General features: G+C 27.7%; 1 protein-coding gene across 1 annotated transcript; it reads right to left on the bottom strand.

Annotated features, from left to right (window-relative positions):
• Positions 1–1,278: 1,278 nt before the first annotated feature.
• On the bottom strand, positions 1,279–21,372 carry LOC107166454 (fatty acid synthase-like). The gene is made up of 32 exons (XM_089227781.1): positions 21,215–21,372; positions 15,728–15,865; positions 15,462–15,614; positions 15,211–15,384; positions 14,935–15,135; positions 14,614–14,852; positions 14,327–14,557; positions 14,062–14,259; positions 12,454–12,582; positions 12,148–12,384; positions 11,650–12,069; positions 11,242–11,546; positions 11,024–11,168; positions 10,795–10,908; positions 8,739–8,847; positions 8,428–8,676; positions 8,193–8,369; positions 7,972–8,123; positions 7,747–7,902; positions 7,372–7,683; positions 7,108–7,310; positions 6,815–7,036; positions 6,645–6,732; positions 6,399–6,575; positions 6,155–6,334; positions 5,897–6,080; positions 5,522–5,696; positions 5,335–5,459; positions 5,030–5,277; positions 4,712–4,957; positions 4,358–4,598; positions 1,279–1,531 (listed from the first exon to the last, which is right to left on the bottom strand). The coding sequence occupies exons 2-32, from the start codon at positions 15,861–15,863 to the stop codon at positions 1,356–1,358; spliced, it is 6,102 nt and encodes a 2,033-aa protein (XP_089083907.1). The 5' UTR covers positions 15,864–15,865; positions 21,215–21,372; the 3' UTR covers positions 1,279–1,355.
• Between the last annotated feature and the right edge of the window lie 348 nt (positions 21,373–21,720).

The raw sequence follows: 21,720 nt of genomic DNA, 5'->3' as shown, positions 1-21,720 counted from the left end.
TATTATACGTATTACCTGCATAAAAAAAAGTGGATGTCTCTCTGCTGTACAGGAGGTTACAAGTGGGCTACTGTAATGGACAATATTAAATTTGAATTTAATTGTATACGAAAAACTATTCTGAGCAGAGACAGTTTATTAACCTAGGATTATTTTATACTATATTAATTATTTTGTTATTATTTCAAAAAACAAAGTGTAGGTACCTACATAAAATAAATTCCAAATTAATTAAATAAGATTCATTATGTACCCAACTATTCGAATATAAAGTATACTTAAGAAATTTAAGTACCCACGAATAATATTTTTAAATTACAACAATATAACTAAAATTGTTACTATTGATTATTCATGTAATATGTAATTTTATCCAAATTTAAAAAATAAAATAACTAAAAAAAAGCTGTTTGCATAGTTTTTAGATTTTTTTTTTTGCCGCTAAATTAACTCTGTATAACCTACCCTAGACTTAGGTGGAACCTTGTTTAAATTTTAAATTCTAAGCTATAAAATTTAAACGTTTTATACATTTTAACAACTGAAGAATTTGTAAATTTTCAATTAAATACGTTTTGTCAAAATTTGAACTTTGAATGGTTATGAAAAAAAAACGTGCCTATGTATTTTTTATATTTTTGACTGATATTATATAAACTTATGTGAAACCTCGTATTAAATTTTGAATCTTTTTTACCCATCGAATAAGATTTTATTGTCATTTATAAAAAAAAAACTAAAAATATTGAAAATGTCAAAATATGTCTATATAAATAACTTTAAAAGATTTGAAATATTTTTAAAATTTAATCAATTATAGAAAATTCCAGTATAAAGTATAAATATTCAATTAAATTTTTATGTATCTACAGTAATTTTTTATTAAGTTACACCAATATCTAAATTCGATTTTCTCAAAAATTGATTATACATAAAAATTCCCGCTTTTCCTTTTTTTTTCCAGTGCCTTTAAAAACTACTGGGAATTTCAAAATTCAACCTCACCTATACAATAACTAGATTCACTTTACAACCGGAAATCTATTGAAATTAAAAATTGAAGCACTATTTCTACAACTTATCGTTTACACAGACGCAAAAAAAAAACTATTTAAAAAACACACATTATTTTAAAATCAATACATACATCGCTCCACTCAGAATATAGAATTTTCACTCACTAATCAATATAAATAATTTAAATTAAACATCGAATATTTGATATTTTATTTAGGATTGTATTTATTTTCGCATTGTTCAGATTAAAGAAATTAGTAATTAAATCAACATTACACTAATTTATTAAGAAATTGAAAACATATTAACAACTTTGGTGATAGATTTGTTTTCCATTTTTATTTAGCACCAACTTTATCCAATTCACTAAACTTCAGCTGTTGAATTTGAGAATTATTCAATGTCAGGCCAAAGTTACGTTCGATCGTCTGTTTTATGTCAACTCCCATCAAGGAATCCATTCCTAAATCAGCTAAGGTAGATACAGGCTTAACTGAAAGTGGATCTTGAATTCCTAAATAGTAATAAAAAAAAAAATATTAAAAACGTTATAAAATTAAAAAAAAGATTAATCATTATATAAATATTATTATACATGGGTATGCTGAACTTAACACATGAGCCGGGTTTGTATTCTTAATTATTATGTAGAATTCTACTTAAATACTAGTCAAAAAATTACTTACAAGTAATATAATGGGATTTAAATTTTTTTTTTTTTTAAATTCAATTTTCCCTTGGGAATTCAAATTTAAAGGAATATATAAACAAACTTGACTTATGAATTTGTTGAGCTAAATAAACAAAATATGAAAGCACTATCATAATACACTTGACTACTTTTACAAATTACTTAAATATCAATAATTCAAATTTAAAGGGTGGTAAAAATTAATTCTAGAAAGGTGTTTTCGACCCGATACCTAAAGTAAACATAATATACCATAGGTACTTAAAAGGACAAGAGGAATTACATTTGTCAAACTTATCGATATCATTACGGTAACAAGCTACTCTACACGGACGTCGCCCGTTTCCGCAAAAAACCCGGTTTCCTGATTTAGGCATAGCCCTTTTCCGCCAAAAAACGAAAAAGTATGATTCCCGTTTCCGCCAAAATTTATTTTTGTGAAAAGACGTTTCCGTCAATTTGGGAACCATGTTCAAATATTATATATTCTTATCATATAAAAATATTTTTATTATTATAAATTATAATACAAGTAGATAATAATAATACATTATATTTAACTATTTCAAATTATAATACAAGTATAGGTCAAATATAGTCTCAATAGAGTTTTGAAAAAACATATCGTTATTTTTAAATAATTGAAAATGTCACAAAAAATATTAACAAATTCCATTTTGAAAATCGTATTAACTGTTGTTAAACTGATGACGAACAGAACAGATACTGAATTAAAATATAAGAATTTAACATTAGTCAGAAAACTATTATTGTGTGCGAATTATAAATAAACTATGATACAGTGTATACGTCCTTCCGTTATCGACGAATATTTATATATTAATATTTATTCGAAATGGTTTTATGAAATTGAATTCTATAGTTAGAATATGATGTAGTACTACATGATGAAGAATTATTAAATGACAAAATAATCTCACCTTGAATTTGTGCGTTGTAAAAAAAACGCAAGTCGCGGAACAAAAGTTACTTTTGATAACAAATTACAGAAAAACGTTGTCAATTCAAAACACAGATAAAATGTACTTGATATTATTACAAAACATATGTAATTAATGATAACGTAATTTTTTCGTCCAGTCTCCGCAGTGTTACCATAATTAGAAGTATAAAATATCTTCACAGTAACAACAAACCCGTGTAACAACCAACTCCGCTCTCCACTATATACACTTTATAGTAGTTTATACAGAGTGTCCCAAAGAGATCTGACATTCTGACAAATGAAATAACTATTGTTCAAATCAATATTTTTAAAAAAATTCTTTTAAATATAATCCATAGTCACTTGCGCTACATTTTTAGAATACATTTTTTATTTTTTAATACTGAAAATAAAAAACTTAAAAATGTATAAATTTTTTTTTCGAAACATTCAATATAGCCAATTTGTAAATCTGATTTTTAGAAAAATTTATATAGTAAAACACTTATTTAAGTCAAAAGGCTGATTTTTCACAATTTTTTTAAATATCAATATTTTCGTTAGGTAAATTATAGTAATTTATAGTTTATACATCACATATTATTAAAATAAATACAATAAAAAAATAATTAGATTTTAACATGCACTTATTTTAAAAATGTTCTTATAAAATATTTTTAAAAAACTTTATTATTATTTGAAATTACAAGGTTTCTAACATAAACTAGATCGTAATTTACTTAACGAAAATATTGATATTTAAAAAAAGTGTGAATAATCAGCCATTTGACTTAAATAAGTGTTTATACCATATAAATTTTTCTAAAAATCTGATTTACAAATTGGCTATATTGAATATTTCGAAAAAAATTTCAGTATTAAAAAAAAAAAAAAAAATGTATTCTAAAAATGTATTCTAAAAATGTAGCACAAGTGTCTATGAATTATATTTAAAAATATTGATTACAAACAAAAGTTATTTCATTTGTCAGCTCTCTGTGGGTCATCTTGTATTGTTGTACCTATTTGCAATTTCGAAATTATTTACAAATGTCATTGTTATTACCTACATTTTACATTACTATTTTATTAAATATATACCACAACATATTCGTATATATTGCTTAAAAATTAAGACCATTGGTTTCCAAAGTTTTTTTTGCGGAAATGTCTTTTGGCAGAAACGGGAATCGTACCTTTTTCGTTTTGGCGGAAAAGGGGTATGGCGGAAACGGCCAATATTATTTTGGCAGAAACGGGTAACTCCTCTCTCCACTCATAAAGATTCAAAAAAAGTTTAAATGGGGGAAAAATATTGTCGAAAATGTCTATAGCTTAAAACAATAATAAAACATAACTCACAATTTTTAAAAACAACTGTAGTAATGACTTTATGAGTCACTTACGACAATTAGATTATAATTTAATTTTCATCATTATCTACTATCGATCAAAATTCAACAAGAAAGAAGAAGCTTTTAATAATTGATGTATAAAATGATACAAATAATTACCAATGATTTCAGAAATGATCTCAGTGAGCGATTATATAACATAGTTTTATGGTATTTAATCGTTCATTAGTAAATATTGGATTTTTTAACAAGATGCGAGTTGCATACGACTATGACGAGAGCCGCCAGTCGGCCACCCTTGGTATATTGTATATAAACTATCACTATTAATGGTATATGTGAAGTTACCCATAATTTCGGAAACGATCTCTGTGAGCGATTTTGATTTTGAATTTTCTGTCAGTCTCCTTTTGGATGGTATCACATGCGAAGCAACGATGGCTGAACTTTGTGTTAATAATGTATCCAACGCCGCTAGGCAAGACGATATTTTTTGTGCAAGAGTTCCATTGATTTCTTTTTCTTCGTTTCCACGAGTTAAAAGATAAGCCATACCGACGTCACCGATGCCTCCCCATTGGATAGATTGCTGTAAAATTAAAAATGTGTAAAGAAATATTGTTTCTACAACACCTATTAGGCACTGATGTTGAAAATGCATGAGATACAATGGAACGCGGTATAGAAACATTTTTTTCTTACCGCTGGCAGACCTCGTTTTTGTCTTTGTTCTGAAATTCTTTCCATAATAGAGTTTGCATAACCGTAATTGGTTTGCCCCCTGTTGCCCCGACCACACGAAATGGACGAAAACGTGACGAAATATTCAAGATCCTTGCTAGCGCCTTCCGATGCTTCGTCTAAATATTTTGTAGTTAAGACTTTACTGTTGTACACTGTCTGGAAGTTAGCAACTGTTTGGTTTTCAAAGATTCCGTCTCTCAATACCTAAATTTATAAATTTCATTCTTTAGACAGTGATGTTTTTAAACTCGAAATGAAATTTATTAAAAATCGTACCCCGGCTAAGTTGAAAATTCCACCAAGTGGTCCTAGAGTGAGGGCCAATTGTACAGTGTTCTTGGCTCCCGACAATGTTGTGAGGTCGAATGTGCTGATTTCCACTTTGATATTTTGGTTTTTCCAAATATTTACTCTATATTTCTGGTATCCAGTTTGAATTCCACTCCGAGAACAGAGAATAATATTCTTTGCCCCGCGTTCTATAGCCCACTCGGTAAGTTCCATACCGAATCCACCGAGACCACCTACAATCGATTTCAATCATTAAATTTATAATCTAAATACCTTTGTTTTAGAATTACCTGAAAGTATGTAACTTTTTCTTGGATCAAAGTACACCCGTTGGTATGCTGCAAAATTCGTGCTCAGAGACTCCCCATTTACTTCAACAATTATCTTACTTCCAATCTTATTATTGGCGTATGATCTATATGAACACCATATTTTATCGAATCATGAATAAATATTTTAAATATCATTATAATTTACCTGAAAGCAGATTCGACATCAGAATGATGGTAAATAGTGAACGGTAGCGGTTTTACAACACCCAGTTTTATTCTAGACTCTATGAATGAGTATATTTTGTCAATTATAGATGCATCATTTAAAATAGGAATATCTTCGAATTTAGCTGATACAACTCTAAATCCATTTGGTGAATCTAAATAATAATAATAAAATTAGATTCTTATGATATATATTCCCATGCCAAATTGTTGTACAAGAAAAATAAATCTACATAAATAAACATCAATTATTATTATTATCATTATTATTCATAAAACGTTGATTAAAAAATCAATATAATATTCATGGCTAATTGTTATTTAAATTTCAAAAAATAAATATGCAAAAATTTACTTGATAAAACTGAAACATCTGTATTTTCAGTAATGATAATTTTTGCGTCATCGGCAAGCAATTCTGGCAGACGATTGGGACAATTTTTGGAGAGAATAGCATAATCTACTCCTTGATTTAGAGTCAACTTTGATATCATGTGAATGAACTTTGAATCAAACCTTGTAGTTGAAACCTGACTAACCTTTATTTAATAAAAAACATAATATTAAACACCCAGAAATAAATTTTATTCTAACAAACATATCCACAACTCACTTCTGGGTAATTGGTTTTAATAACTTCAAGTTGTTCATTAGTTTCAGCTACGACAAACACTTTGCACTTGAGCGACAGTGCTATAGGAATAACCGCGTAATTTATACTATTTTCACTTATAAATACCAACACATTTTTGGATTCTGATAAATATCCTTTATGAATTAAAGCGTATGTGGCCTAATAAATATTGAAATTGTATTTTATCTCAAATCATATGATTTTGAAATGCAAGAAACATTACCACATAATAAGAGTATGGGACAGTTGCGGCTTGACTCAAAGTCCAAGTAGGCGGTACATTCCATAAAATAGCGTTATTCTGATTGACAAACGTTGATAGAGCACCGGTTTTAACCAACCCCATCACCCTTTGGCCATTTGATTTAATACCGGAAAATTCTACTCCAAAATCAGTTTTCTAAAAAAACATTTTTTTTTTTTTTCATAAAAACGTACAAAAAACTAAATTGAATCATAAATCGTTTACCATTGAAGAAATTGCGGTTAAATCGACATTATTCACACCAGCATATGATATTTTAATAGACTCACTACTGTCATAACTATTGGAATATCTGAAAATAAGAATAAAATTGTATTTAGCAAAAAAGATTACGAAATGTTTTTTGTTAAAAATTTAGTACGTAAGATATCTACTTTGACGATTGAACCCATTGAAGTGTTGTTAGATCTCCTTTAGAAAGTACGGACACTTTAGCATTAGTGGTTTGAACATTTGAAGCAAGTCTTACATCAATTGGTAAATGTCTATAGGAACCCCAAATCCCATCTTTTTCCACATTAAAAAACAAATCGGTTTCAAGCAGTGTGGTTAAGTCTTTCAAAGTATAATTTTTACCAGGATCTGTCAGTATACATCTAATCAAATTATATTATTTTATCATGTATGATGGCAAACAAATAACTTTGTTGTGAAATAAATTTACTACCTTATAGGATTTTCTTCACCGCTAAATTCTTCTATTAAACATTTAGACAGACCAAGAACACCGTTGATTTTTGTGTCACTGTAAAGCACAACTTTTTTGTTTGCGTTTTCTTTAATATTGGCTAGTTCCTTTTTCAATGACTCCACCCAACAAAACTGTTCATCCTCGATTTTCAAAAATGTGTACTCATATTTAGGAGAAATCTAAAATTTTATACGATTTAGAATAAATTAATTTAAACAATGTTTATGAATATTAACACACTTTTTTCAGGAGGAAGTATTTCTTATTATCTTTTTCAATAACAGTCACTATTTGTAGATCAAATGATTTCAATGTTGAAGATGCTACTGCAGATGCATTTTCAACCAAAAGAACAAATCCTCTTGGAGCTAAGGCCGCTGAAATTTTACTCAATAAAGTAGCTTCGAACTGAATATCATCGGCAACGATCAAATGGTATCCATCAGGTAACGAAGCATTTTGGATATTGAAGTCAACAATCTCAATATCTAATGACGATAATTTGCTTTGTTCGATGTTAACTGACTTGTTCGAAAGAACTGTGTATTCCACCTAATTCCACGTCAATGACAATTTATATAACTTAAAAACGTTCGTATTGTAGTAGTTCCTTACATAAAAATTGGCTTCTGCTTCAATTATTTGAACAATTTCGACTGCCAATACGCTCTCGTTGTGAATTTCTGCTGCTTTAACATAGTGTACCCCTATGTTTTCCATGAACAAACCAATCAAAGAATAAAGAACCTCATACGTAGATAAGTCTTTTGACTAATAAAACAAAACAGAGAACACATTTGTTGTATTTGCGTAGAATTATCGAGTTGATTAAACACCTACTGTGTACTTGTATGGAATAAATGTGTGACGTTCCAGAGTGGCTGGGAGTTGTGCATTCTTTTTCAAAGGAGCAGGCGTCACTTTCAAATTCGAAATAGTAACTCCACCCGATTGCGTAGTTTTTGCATAACCAAAATAGTTTACTTCAATTTCTAAGCATAATTCGAATAAAAGAATCATAAAATTACTGTATCATTTTGATCTGACCTTGTAAGCACTACCTTTAGTGTTCTCCGATACATTAACCACTTGCTTATGGTACACTGGGTCAATAATAACTTCTTTAATGTAAGTTGGTAAACGAAGTTCCCTAGTTTTGATAGATATAAGTTCGAATTGCAAAAGGGTATCAATATACGATACCCAATTTCCAGTCCATGCAACTTTACCTTTCGAACCTGAAAAGCAAAAAAATTGTAATAACTCTATTATAAACAAATTGTTATTAGAATTTACCTTCGCCGTTCGCTTCAACAAAACCTAAAAATGCATCCTTATACTGATATCCACGAAGTCTCAACTCCTTGTAAAAATCGTCAGAATTTAAATCCATTTGTTCTGAAATGGTTGTAAGATGTTCCATTTGATTTTCTGCAGAGTTTTCGGTTAATAATTTTACACGACCCGAAACTGTTAATGACCCTCCTTCTAATAGCTCAAAATCACCTGAACCATTAAGTATGTTTATGCTGAACTGAACACATCCTTAATAAATAAATAACACATATTTAATTGAAAAGAAATCGACTTAAAATGATTTCATATACCCTCAATATTAAGAACAGTAGGCTTAAGGAATCTAACATTTTGGAAGATGACTGGAACATCCTCAAACCATTTTCCTTTTAGTTTTGCAATAGCTTTCCACACTAATGTCTACAATTATTAAACAACACATTATATTAAATACAATTGAAATTTAATGATACTTATTTAAGTTGTAAGCATATAATTAATAATAACTAACCGTAAGATATTTTCTAAAAAATACTTTTTCAGAAAAAAAAATTATACTTCAAATGAATAAATTTTGTACTGCATCATATTATAAATGATTCATACTTTTATTAAAAATTATTAATTTAATAAAACAATAAAACAACTGTGTGTTCAACGTAAATCAATTTTTGATGAAATTTAATATCTTAATACCATTTAATTAAAAAATACATAAAGATAGATTCTTTGGAATATTTCGTCATTGAGCAATACATCAAGCTGTTCATAATTAGTCAGTGGTTCCGTTGACGTGTGCAAGTATCCAACTTATGAATAGACTTCCCAGTACCCGATACAACTACACTTATATTGTATGATTTAATTTAATTACGTGAGTACCTATTAGACGTTCAGCAGATCAACGAAGGAAACACAAAAATTATATATACAGGGATTCATGAGGCGTAAAACACTCATTATTTATAAAAACTATTTACTTTTTTCAAATTTTTTTTTTCAACATTTAAGATCTATGCTGTTCTAAAACTATATAAATTTTTAATATTTTTCACCCTTATATTTATAAGATAAACCACTATCAACTTTTGATTTTTAAATGGAAACCTATATTAACAATATCATAAATTAATAAGGCTATTTTTTTAATGAATTTTTCACGTTTAAATTTTTATTTTTCGTTAATCCGTTGACGAGATATAGTCTCCCAAAGTTGGATGGTTTTGGGGTGGTGTTTGTGTATAAATGTGTTATACCATGTCAGTACCGCGGCCGCAGCAATTGGGATTTTTGTACTCTAGCGTAAAACACAATACACTTTTCAAATAAATTCAGTAAGTACGATAGTTAAGCTTAAGTTGTGCCCCAAAATAGGTAAACATATTTACACAGGACAAACACCACCCCAAAACCATCCACCTTTGGATACTATATCTCGTCAACGGATTAACGAAAAATGAAAATTTAAACGTGAAAATTCATTTTAAAAAAATAGCCTTATTAAATTATGATATTGTTAATATAGGTTTCCCTTTAAAAATCATAAGTTGATAGTGGTTTACCTAATAAATATAAGGGTGAAAAATATAAAAAATTTCTATAGTTTTAGAACAGCATGTATCTAAAATTTTGAAAAAAAATTTTGAAAAAAGTAAATAGTCTTTAATTAATGAGTGTTTTACGCCTCATGAATCACCTTGTATAATTGTATATATATATATATATATATATATGTATAAACATAATCTGTTGAAGTGGTTCAACAAAACATTGATTGGTGTGTTTCCTAATTTACTCATAACATTAAAAATCAATTTAACTCTATTCAGAAACAACTATTTAGAGCTGAAAGGGCATTTTCTAAACTAGCATATTGTATAAATTGTATACAGAAAATTATAAAAGTATTTCAACAAACAGAAAAATTTTAATTCTCTTGTGATTATAAATCTCATAATTATCATGAAAAAATGATATTTTTGAATCTATTGATTTCAATGAGGCCATAAAAAATTTAGCTTTCCTAAATGCAAGAAAAAAATGTTTTTAAATATAATCATATTTCTTAATGTAATTTATTGTATAAAATATTGATTGAAACTAATAAATTATGGTAACTTAATTTTTATTTTAGTTGTAATAAAAGAAAGACTTTCAGAAAAAAATGTTGATTTAAAATAAAAATTTGTCTCGGTACGAATTTAAACACATTCATTTTTAGGTTTTTAGATATTTGTTTTAAACAAAACATAGTATTTTAAAAAATGCATACATCCTGCAACCATTATTATAATATGTATGATTAATTATCACGATGTTTCTTAAGTAACATTTAAACAACACGTATTAAAAAATATATATTCATACTATATATCCTGCAGCTGGATACAGTACACGACCATCAATAGTATGACCGACTAAATACTTATTTTCATCTGTTTTTATATCAACTTCAACTTGATTATCATCTGATCCAGAACTCTAAAAATAAAAATTATAAGTTAGCATTTAAATCAAAACCAATGGGATGTTTAATAAAAGAGAATAATCGAATGTATAAGTACTCTAAAAAATAATTTAATCTGTTTTAAAATACTTTTTCAATGAAATTGGGCACTACGTAATCGTTTGAATGATCCCACTTTAACATTGGTGATATCATCGGAGTACCTCTAACCACTGGGTACTCAACTTTGCCGTAGACATTTTGTAATTGAGGCGCTGCTCCAGCAATATATAACCTTAGAAAATAATCGCATTTTCAGTGTTAAAAAATATTAACAAATTCTAGAATCTAGAAAAATAAATACTTACTTTCCAATTGCTTCCAACAAGAAATTCACATGATTAGAAACAGTTTTTTTAGTCAAACCAACATTTGTCACTGTAGAGGGTAGTGATCTTTTCAAAATAGCTTGTAACAAACAATGGGGGGCAATTTCAATTGTTATAGCATTTTCGGGTACATGTTTTATTGCGCCATGAAAGTGAACTGGAGAACTAATATTATGTAAATGGTATTCTGCTGATGAGTACTGGGCTTCGGGTGTATTCCATTCGTGTTCTGGATATGTTGTACTCTTCCAACGACTGGATCTTGGTTTGGGATTGGTCATTATCTATACATAATAAATAAAGTATGTATATTTAAATGCATATGGCCACTTCAAACTAAAATCAAAACTTTTATTAAAAAGTAATGAAGACTATTATACTATGTACCTTATCATAATATGGTTTTAACAACGGTAGAAGTTCTCGTAGGTATGGTGTATGGAAAGCATATCCCATTGAATCTACGGGTTTAGCGAATATACCTTCTTTTCTAAGAGTTTCGGCGAATTTCAAAGTTGTATCTTTAGGTCCTGAAATAGTAACACTGTCTGCACTATTGTGGCAAGCAGTTATTATGCCTTCGGGAAGTCTTTTTTGTATCTCTTCCCAAGATAGTCCTACTGCAACCATGGCACCAGCAGGGACGTCAATGGTAGTTAAAATTTTAGACCTCCAGTACATCGTCATTAATGCTTCTTCCAAAGTGAAGCAACCATCTGCATATGCACATGCAAGTTCACCTACTGAATGACCAATGATACCATCGGGGTTGATACCAAGCGAGCGTAAGATATCAACAAGACCTATCTAAAAAAAATTACAATATTTTATGTAAATCAATATATGATAATTGTAAATATGGACTAAACAATTAGTTGAAAATACCTGGACAATAATAATCGTGATCGTAACATTAACAATGCTCTTAAATGTATTTTCATCGGATTTGTAAAACAAATCATAAACACTAAAGTCATATGGAATTAGAATTGAATGTGCATTATCTACAGTTTGTTTGAAAACTTTAAACTTTACTAAATCCGCGACTAAATCCATCGATTGACTTCCCATTCCAGGAAAAATGAAGTAGATTGGCCTTTTATCGCCGGAAACATTTCTTTGCTAGAATGATAACTGAGTTCAATTTTGTATTTTTAAATAATTTTTTTAAATAGCTTAATAGGTACTTACAGCTATTTCAACATTTCTAGGGGTTTCTCCAAGAATTGAATATCCAGAAAACTTATAACCTGGTATTGGTGATTTATAAATATCATCAATTAAAGTTAAAAGATCATTGTTATCCGCATATTTTTCTATCTATAAAAGAAATTTAAAAAAAATTGAATCAAAAATACTATTTTTACGGTGAACTTTTAGATTCTGAGCGGAGCGAATGATGTTTATTTCTTTTTCTTTTTTATTCTGTGATCACTTTTTCTCCCTCTAAACTTGCTCAAAAGTATCAAGTGTTGCATCATTCTGAATGGTAATGTTATTGAGCTAGTACTGTAGGTCATTTTTTGATTATCGAAACGGTACTCGAAATAAAAGCGATTAAAGGAGAAAGAACGTACAAATTCATGTGTTTATAATATTAAATAATTACGGACGACGTTTTCTACCAGAAATATTGCTTCAAATAAAAAATGACAAGGCATATTTTTGTTGTATTTTAGATTTTGTAAAAAGTTCGGAAAATTTTAGCCATTTTTGAGCTATTTATAGACATTTTAATTTTGGGAGTTTTTTTGTTTTTAATTCGGTTAAAAACATTCGTAAAAACTTGAAATTTGGGTTGTTTAATTATATTAGCCTTACTTAGACAAAATTTTCAAAACATTTGAGCGACTTTTAAATTCTGAGCGGAGCAATGAATGTATTGATTTTACCATGATGTGTTTTTTTTTTTGTGTGTGTCTCATCATGTTTTGGGGCAGTAAAAGTGCTTCGATTTTTGACTTCAGTACCTGGTTCGATCAGAAAATGAATCTAGTTGGTACTTTGGGGGATCAAAAGTGAAAAATGTTTAATACTTTTCTAAATAATCGAGAAAAACAAACTAACAATTAAGGGAAAAACGGGAAATTTTACGCACACTCATTTTTCGACAAAATCGATTATGGTTTTTGATGTAACTTTAAAACGAATGACCATACATGAAATTTTCACCAAATGTTTATATAAGTTTATTCTATCCGCCATGCAATTTTCAAAAAATTTCGACTTAAGTTGAACTATTCATAGGCATTTGAAATTTTCGATCATTATTAGTTTTTTTTGAATTAATATCAATAAAAATTTATTTGTTAGGCAGAAAAGCTTGACAATTTAATACAAGGCTCTTAACATATTTTTACAATAGCAGGTTAAAAATAAAAGAAATATATTAGCACAATTTTTTTTTACAAGCATTCAAAGTTTGAATTTTGACAACATGTGTAAAAATCACGAAAATCACGAAAATTCGCAAATTATTTTAAACTAGAAATTCATAAAAATTTTTTTTTTTAATGCAAGATTTGAACATTTTTAATAATCTATAATAACAGATAAACCGTCTTCGCTCAGAATCGTTTTTCGTATACAATGATATAATATTATTGGATTCAAATTTAATTCCACCCATTACAGTAACCCACTTGTAGCCTACTGTACAGCAGAGTTACATCCACGATTTACCCGCTTTTTTATATTAAATTGAAATAGTGCCTGCATAACTTAAACATACTATTTTTATTTATCATACGAAAAAACTATTTATTAAAATGTAAAGTAGGTATGTATGATTCAACTCACTGTCTCAAATTGTTCAGTCAATGCTTCTCTAGTTCGTCCTGATAAAAATACTAGTCTTGGAATTTCGAGTGCTGGCAATGATATTGATTGGGTTTTTTTATCATTAGCTCTTAGAATCACATGGACATTTGTACCTCCAACGCCGAATGAATTAATAGAAACCTTATTACCTGGTAATGGTGTTTGCTTATCAACAACCTAAATACATTTAAACGAATTAACATTCAATCTAACTAAATAAATAAAACAATTTATGTGATGTTACCTTCAGTTCTCCACTAACAAGTTTTGGTATATTATGGTTTAGTGTTTCAAAATTAATATTAGCCGGAATAATTCCTGTTTCCAATGCATAAAGCACCTTGGCTATTGATACTAAACCTGATACTGGTTCAGCGTGGCCTGCATTTGACTTCACCGAACCAATTAGCAAAGGAGTTTTACGACCAACACAAAACACATCCGAAATGGCATTCAATTCTTGTTTGTCTCCAACCTACATTATTGAGATAATTTCAAAACTATTCGTTAATATAAATTTTATTGACTTACACCTGTCCCTGTTCCATGAGCTTCGACATAATGGACATCATTAGGATTTAAATTCGCGCGGGCGTAAGTATCTCTGATTAACCGACTTTGCACTGACTGTGAAGGATATGTCGCGCCTTCGATTTTGAACCCGTCGGTATTACAGGACGTTCCAACTACAGTTGCGTATATACGTTTTGCATCTGATGATTTTCTTATATAAATAGCAACAATAGCTTCACTTCTTACGTAACCATTAGCTAAATTTAATACACGTGAATCTCGGATTGTTAAAGTTATCAATTATTACAAACGTCAATACGTTTTGTCAACTAGACTAACCACTTATATCAAAAGGTCTGCTCGTTCCGGTAGGACTAAGCATATTATACCTATGGTACATGACTGAAATGGCTGGTTTTAACAGCAAGTTAGTTCCCGCAACAATTGCTGCATCGCATTGACCCGTCTGTATTGCGGTGATGGCTTCGTGTAGACAAAATAATGCACTCGAACATGCAGTATCAACGGCAGCGCTCGGGCCTGTTTGAAATTGTTCAAACTTCGTTACCATCAAAATGATGAATTAAATTGGAATTAAAGTTTAAATATAAATACCATTAAAATTGAACTGGAATGAAAGTCTATTTGCTAGCATAGATCTAATTGCACCAATAGTTTCATATCCAGACATTTTTTCTGGTGTTCGTTCAAAATAATCTGACGATTCGGTGGTCATCATACCAACGTACACACCAGTTTTTGTTCCACGGATATCTTGCGGGTTAACGCCTGTTTTTATTTTAAATATCACATGAGTGCGTAGAAAAAATTTTTTTTAACTTGGGTATATGTGTCATAAAAATTACCAGCATCGAGTATAGCTTCATGTGTGACTTCGAGCAAAATCCTTAGTTGTACATCCATGGCGTTGGCCAGCTTTGAATGAATTCCAAAAAACTCCGCATCGAATTTGCTTATTTCTTTTAATTTTCCTGTTCTTGGTGGAACTCCATATATGCCTAAGTAATAAAGTATATATTCATTACATTGAAATCATATTAAACTTGATATTAAAACATTTGTTGTGCCTACATTAGTATAAACAATGCTATGGATCAGAAATTGAATTTACCTGGGGACCATCTTCTGTTATCGACAGTCAATAAATCAGCATTATTATACAATTTTTGCTTAAATTCTTCAGTAGAATTACATTCTGGGAATCGTCCAGAAATTCCAGATATTACCACTTCGTTAACTTCCGTCATGTCTGCAAATTTATAAATTGTGATTAGGTAGGTAATATTATATCAATAATCAAAATATTAAAAAGCATTTATAAAAAAAAACACACGTTATTTAATTAATTATAAGTAGTATGATGGCTAGAATAATTGCCTAATCATATATTTTGTTCAACCTTAGTGATTCGCGTTTAATCATAACAATAAATAATATTAAATAGACGCTGATAACTTTAAAGCTATTACACTAAGTGATAAGTGTCAGTGGCGTAATTTGCCCATGTTTCTGGGGGGGGGGGGGGGATATTTTAATATTTTATCTATACCCCCCCCCTCCCATAAAAAAAATAAAAAGTATTTATTATAAACATCTTTCAGAATTCAGAGCAATATATTTATGTACACATGAGACTTGGAATAAATTCCAATAAAGTGTACAAATCGATAATTCGCCGAGGTATTTGATTTCAATATATACATTTATATAAAAAAAAATAATAATAATATTATTAGATAAAGAAGTACATATCTAGGTATGTAGTTAATCAATCTTAAAAAAAAGGTCATGGGGGGGGGGGAATACGACACCCAAATTCCCCCCCCGTAATTACGCCATGATAAGTGTTGATTTTTAAAAATAAATCCAATTATTTTATTTTAATAAGTTTTTTATTAATTTATCACATGATTGAATTTATTAAAATATTTAAGATTAGATTTAATATTATTATTATCTATTAAAAGTGAGCGGAAAAATTAAAAACATAAATTAAAAGTAATTATAATTATTTATGCTTATGTAGTACCTCATAAAGTCATAAAACAAAAACGATATTCTTACCAACTTTTCTAAAAATACTAAATATGTCATGAAAACTTAGTTTATTTATTTTACTTGTTTATTCAGTTTTCAATATTTTATAAAAGAATTTTTTTTTGCGTAAAATATGCAAAGTTTTAAACATTTTAACTGTATAGTAAAGGTATAATCATCGTCAAATGATAACAATTTTTTTTTTATATACACATTTATTTATTTGTATTTTTCCTTTGTTTAATTATAAAACTTTAATAATTATATTCTTGAATTATAAAATAATAAAGATTATTGATAGTTAATTAAAATTTTCTTTGAACATCAAATACGTTAGAATTCAATATTTTCAGGGAAAAAATTCACAGTAAGTGAGTTGATTCCCGAAACCTACTTTATGTTTTAATTGATTTCTGGGTCATTATTAGGTATGTACGAGTTGATTCACGGGTCATTAAGAGGCAAGTACGAGTGATACTCTATTGTTGTATATCAATAGACTGCATGACCGTAATGAGTTCGAACGTCACTTTTTTGAGAAAAGTGTTGCCATGATATTATACTGGTATCTAATTAACAATTTTTCAAAACAGTGCGTTATACATAATATTTACCAAATTACTAAATTTTTTTTATAATCATTTTTATCTATTCCATTTTTTATTAAGAAACTAAAAAGAACCACATTTTTAAGAAACTTGTCAACCAACCTCCTTGTAGTGTTTATTGAGTTATGCTAATAGGCTGAATATTTGACTACATATTGAAAAAAATATTTAGTAATCTGGGAATCAACTCAACGGTATCGGTGAAGGTAAACAGGTACCAGGGAATCAACTCGTACGCAGCCAAAATATTTTTCAAAGAAAAATATCTCAAAGCTAATCATCATCCATTGTCACCTTAAAATTATATTAAATACACGAAAATGTTGATATCTGTTTTACGAAACATTTAATTATTTGATAGAATTAGGTACCGATAATTATGGTACAAATTGTAATACGATAAATATATTTATTTGTATTTTACTGTTTTTTTTTTTTTTGATTTACTACACAATAAATCATTTAAGTTCTTATAATATTACGTTTAAAGTAATATCTGCATACTGCAATCTAAAATTACGATGACAGAACACAGCTACAACTGCAGGTTTATAATATTTTTAAGCACCTAAAATAATTCATTACCTATAGGTAAGTAATAGGACTAAACTTAATCACAATATTCCAGTGTTCTTTTGTAGTTTGAAATATTGTACATATTAAAATTGGTTGATATAGTTTTTATGCATAATCGGGGTGTTAAAACATATAACAATTTTATAATGTTAAAAAAACAGTATAAAGGTGAAACAACCAAGATAATGGATTTCGCATAATTCGCACTCTCAATTTAGTAAAATATTGAATAAAAAGTTAATAAAAATATTCAATAAATGAATCATTTACAGCAAAGGTCATTTTTATTATAATAAAAACTTATAGGTACCTATATTTTACTATTTAAAGGTCGTCATCCCAATGTCATTTATTGTACTGACTACTGATTTCATAATAATCAATAATATTGCAAAATAGATACATCTAATTTAGTGCACTTAAATGTTTCAACATTTATTCAGAGTATAAATGCACTAAATTTTAAATCTTACAAAATTATAATCTGAAACTATACTACAGCACTCTTGCTGACTTTAATGGCCTAAAATAATTATAAATTAAAAAATCATATTTAAATAATCTGTTTTACAATGTTTTTTGTATTGTATATAGATTCAAATTTTAAATTAATTCACAACCAAAAAATCTTGGTATCGCCTATAACTTATAAGTGAAAATATTAGTGATATGGAATTTGGAATTCGTAAATATTCGTGATTTTGATGAATTCCGTGTAAAATTTAACTCGAATTAAAAAAAAAATAAAAACTAGTTAATTATCGGTAATGATCTGTTGTACATAAGGTGACTAAAAGTCACTGTAATGTAATGGATGTGTTAAACTTGAATTCAATGATGTAAATATAAAATCATTGTATGCAAAATGCGATTCTAATGATGGAATTGTTATCAAAGTCATTTATTTTACTATTAGGCTTAGCACTACAGCAGGTTAAGTTCATTTTTGTTAAAAAATTACATTTGAAAATTTCATTGTATAGATGAAATAATAATAAACTCTAAAAGCTTCATAATATTATAACCACTAATAATATTTTTAAATTAAAACAAAATCGTTATTCTTGTCTTTAATATGAAATGCCGTCCAAGTATGAATTTAAAATATCTGTAAAAAATAATTACGTTTAAATTTTTTTTTTTGATTTTTTCCGATACTGTAAGAACTATTTACAAAAATCATCGTTTTAAATTTTCAATCCTCAGCTATAAAAATTAAACATTTTATATTATTTTAACTAAAATTTAAATTTAAAAAAAAAGGAGCGTATGGGTTTTAAATTTTTAATATTCTTCGACTGCTATTCTAACTACTTACAAGGAACCTTCTATTCAATTTTCAAAATTTTTGACCCAACGAAATAAAATTTAATTGACATTTATAAAATAAAAATCTATACAAATTTCAAATGTTCATGAACAACATAAGAAGAGTCAAAATATTTTGAAAATAGTATCATGCATAGAATATATAAAATATAAATGATAAAATAAACATGGAAATTTAAAGTACCTACTCTACCTACAGTTCACGATAAAATAAGAATATCATTGTATCAGAATTTATTAATCAGATGAATATCTAACATCTAAATTCAAACGCTCATAAAAAATTGTTTTATATTCCAGTAAACTTTTTTTTTTGTTAAATGTAGGAAAATTTAAGGGGAAAATCTTGTATTAAATCTAAACAGAAGATTTTTTATGAATTTCTAACTCAAAGTATTTTGCCAGTTTTTGTGATTTTTAAAATTATAATTTTATTAATATTTAAATCTTTCAAGTTTCTACGACTAATGTATTATGCACCGCAAAAATCGTTTTCAGATAAATACAAATAAACGATTTTATTAAAATTAAAATTTCTAACGTCTATGAAAAATATGTTATGTAACTTTACGCTTAACTTTTAGATTTTGATTGAGTGGGACGTTGTTTTACGACAATATTGATCAATCAATCAACAAATTGAGTCTAAAACAATGTATGTTTATTGTTATGTATGAAAACTTTTTTTATTATAATACAAATTCTAAGATTTGCTACATTAAAGGTAGTACCAAATTAAATTTAGTTTGTACTTTGGAGGGTAAAAAGTAATAAAATATGAACATTTGTATAAACTTATTAAAATAATTATAATATGTTAACTTTGTTTCTTGCAAAAAATGTTTAATCATCGAATTCAAATTTAACCCATTCATTACGCTCGACACATTTTGTAGAGCATATCTATAACCTTTATTTCTAATAAATACAAAACTTATGAAAAATCTTTGAGTTAAATTATCAGTCCTGAGATATTCCATTTTAAAATAAAATATTTATGAACATTTTCAACTATAAAATTATTTTTTTTTTTAGTCATTTTATAATTTAAGGTTATTTAGAATATAAATGAAAGCAAGGACTTTGTAAAAAAAAATCCTGGAACTCGGTCTGCAGTATAGTAAGTTTAGAGTGTACCTATTTTCATTGAGTAAATTACTATAATATAAAAGATGTTTGTATATACAGACGTACCATGGAATAACGTAAGTAGTGTTATAATCCAAAAATGATTCATAATATTTAATTGTATATCACGTGTAGTGTTTAAAACAACTTTGTACATCTAACATTGCATTTGAAGAATAATTATTTTTTTATTAAAAACATTATAAACAATAAATTACTATTGAATATATTATAATTTGGTCAATATTTGAATTACAGACATTTTCAGACAGTATTTTTGATATTTTTATATGACTACAGGAAAAATTCACAATGAACCTTGTAAAGTTGTAATCAGTCTTATAAAGTACTTGAGTAAAAATATTCAAATACGTTTTAAGTAACAAAAGACTTTCTCAAATCAATTACAAATTGTTAAATACATATTAGTTTTAGTTTATATATTTCGTATTTAGTGAAAAATCCTATGTTAAATCCTTTATAAAATTAACGTAAAGCATAAAAATCTGTTTTGTTGATTTATGAGGTAAAAAAAATGTATTTAGTAAAAAAAAGTACTTGTATTTGTACTCAAATATTTCATTTCCGAAGTATTTAAAATACTTTTCAAAATAAATATCTGTATCTGTATTTGAATATTTCTAAAAAATATCTTTTACAAGACTGCTTGAAACACAGTTTTAACAAAAAATAAATAATTTCATAATTATAAACTATAAAGCACAAAAAAACTAAAGACATTTAACTATTCATAGGTATATATATATATATATATATATATATAGAAAAATACAAATATCTTTAAATTTATGAAAAGTATTATTAAATTATGTCAACAAAATACTAATTACAATATTATTTAGTAAATATTTCAATTCCATATGATATTATTTTCAATCAGAATTTAAAATTTTACTAACCTTTATTTGTCGTCCAAAAATGTATACTAAAACGAATTACCTATTACGAAAATTGAAAATCCACCCGAGATGAACTATTACTAGGTAGTGAAATATAATCTGACTTGAAGTCTAGATGATGATTGAACACTAAAATGAGAATAAACACGTAAATCAAAAATGTAAAATAATAAATATATACAATTTATCTGACACCTCCACTTTTCCTATATTATGATTGGATCTTTGAAAAAAAACTTTATGGCATTATAGTGTTATTTAATTTGATAACAGAGGTCACACTTTTCACTATTAAGTATTAATTAGGATCGACATAATGCAAAAAGTGTATAATGATATCATCTTAATAATAACATATAACGTTCACCAATTTAGGGAACACTGAATTTCTCGGCCGGATTACGTTGGAATAAATCGAATTTTTTTTTACAAGCTAATGGTACATATGTTGCGGGCAAAGTAGAACATCCGGGCACTGTACACAATGCCCGAACATTTTGGCCAAT

The sequence above is a fragment of the Diuraphis noxia genome, unplaced genomic scaffold (genome assembly GCF_037042655.1).
Source record: "Diuraphis noxia isolate RWA-SAM2 unplaced genomic scaffold, SU_Dnox_SAM2 contig0004, whole genome shotgun sequence".
NCBI classification, from domain to species: domain Eukaryota; kingdom Metazoa; phylum Arthropoda; class Insecta; order Hemiptera; family Aphididae; genus Diuraphis; species Diuraphis noxia.
Note: the sequence above shows the minus strand (reverse complement) of the source record. Positions and strands in the feature narration are given on the sequence as shown.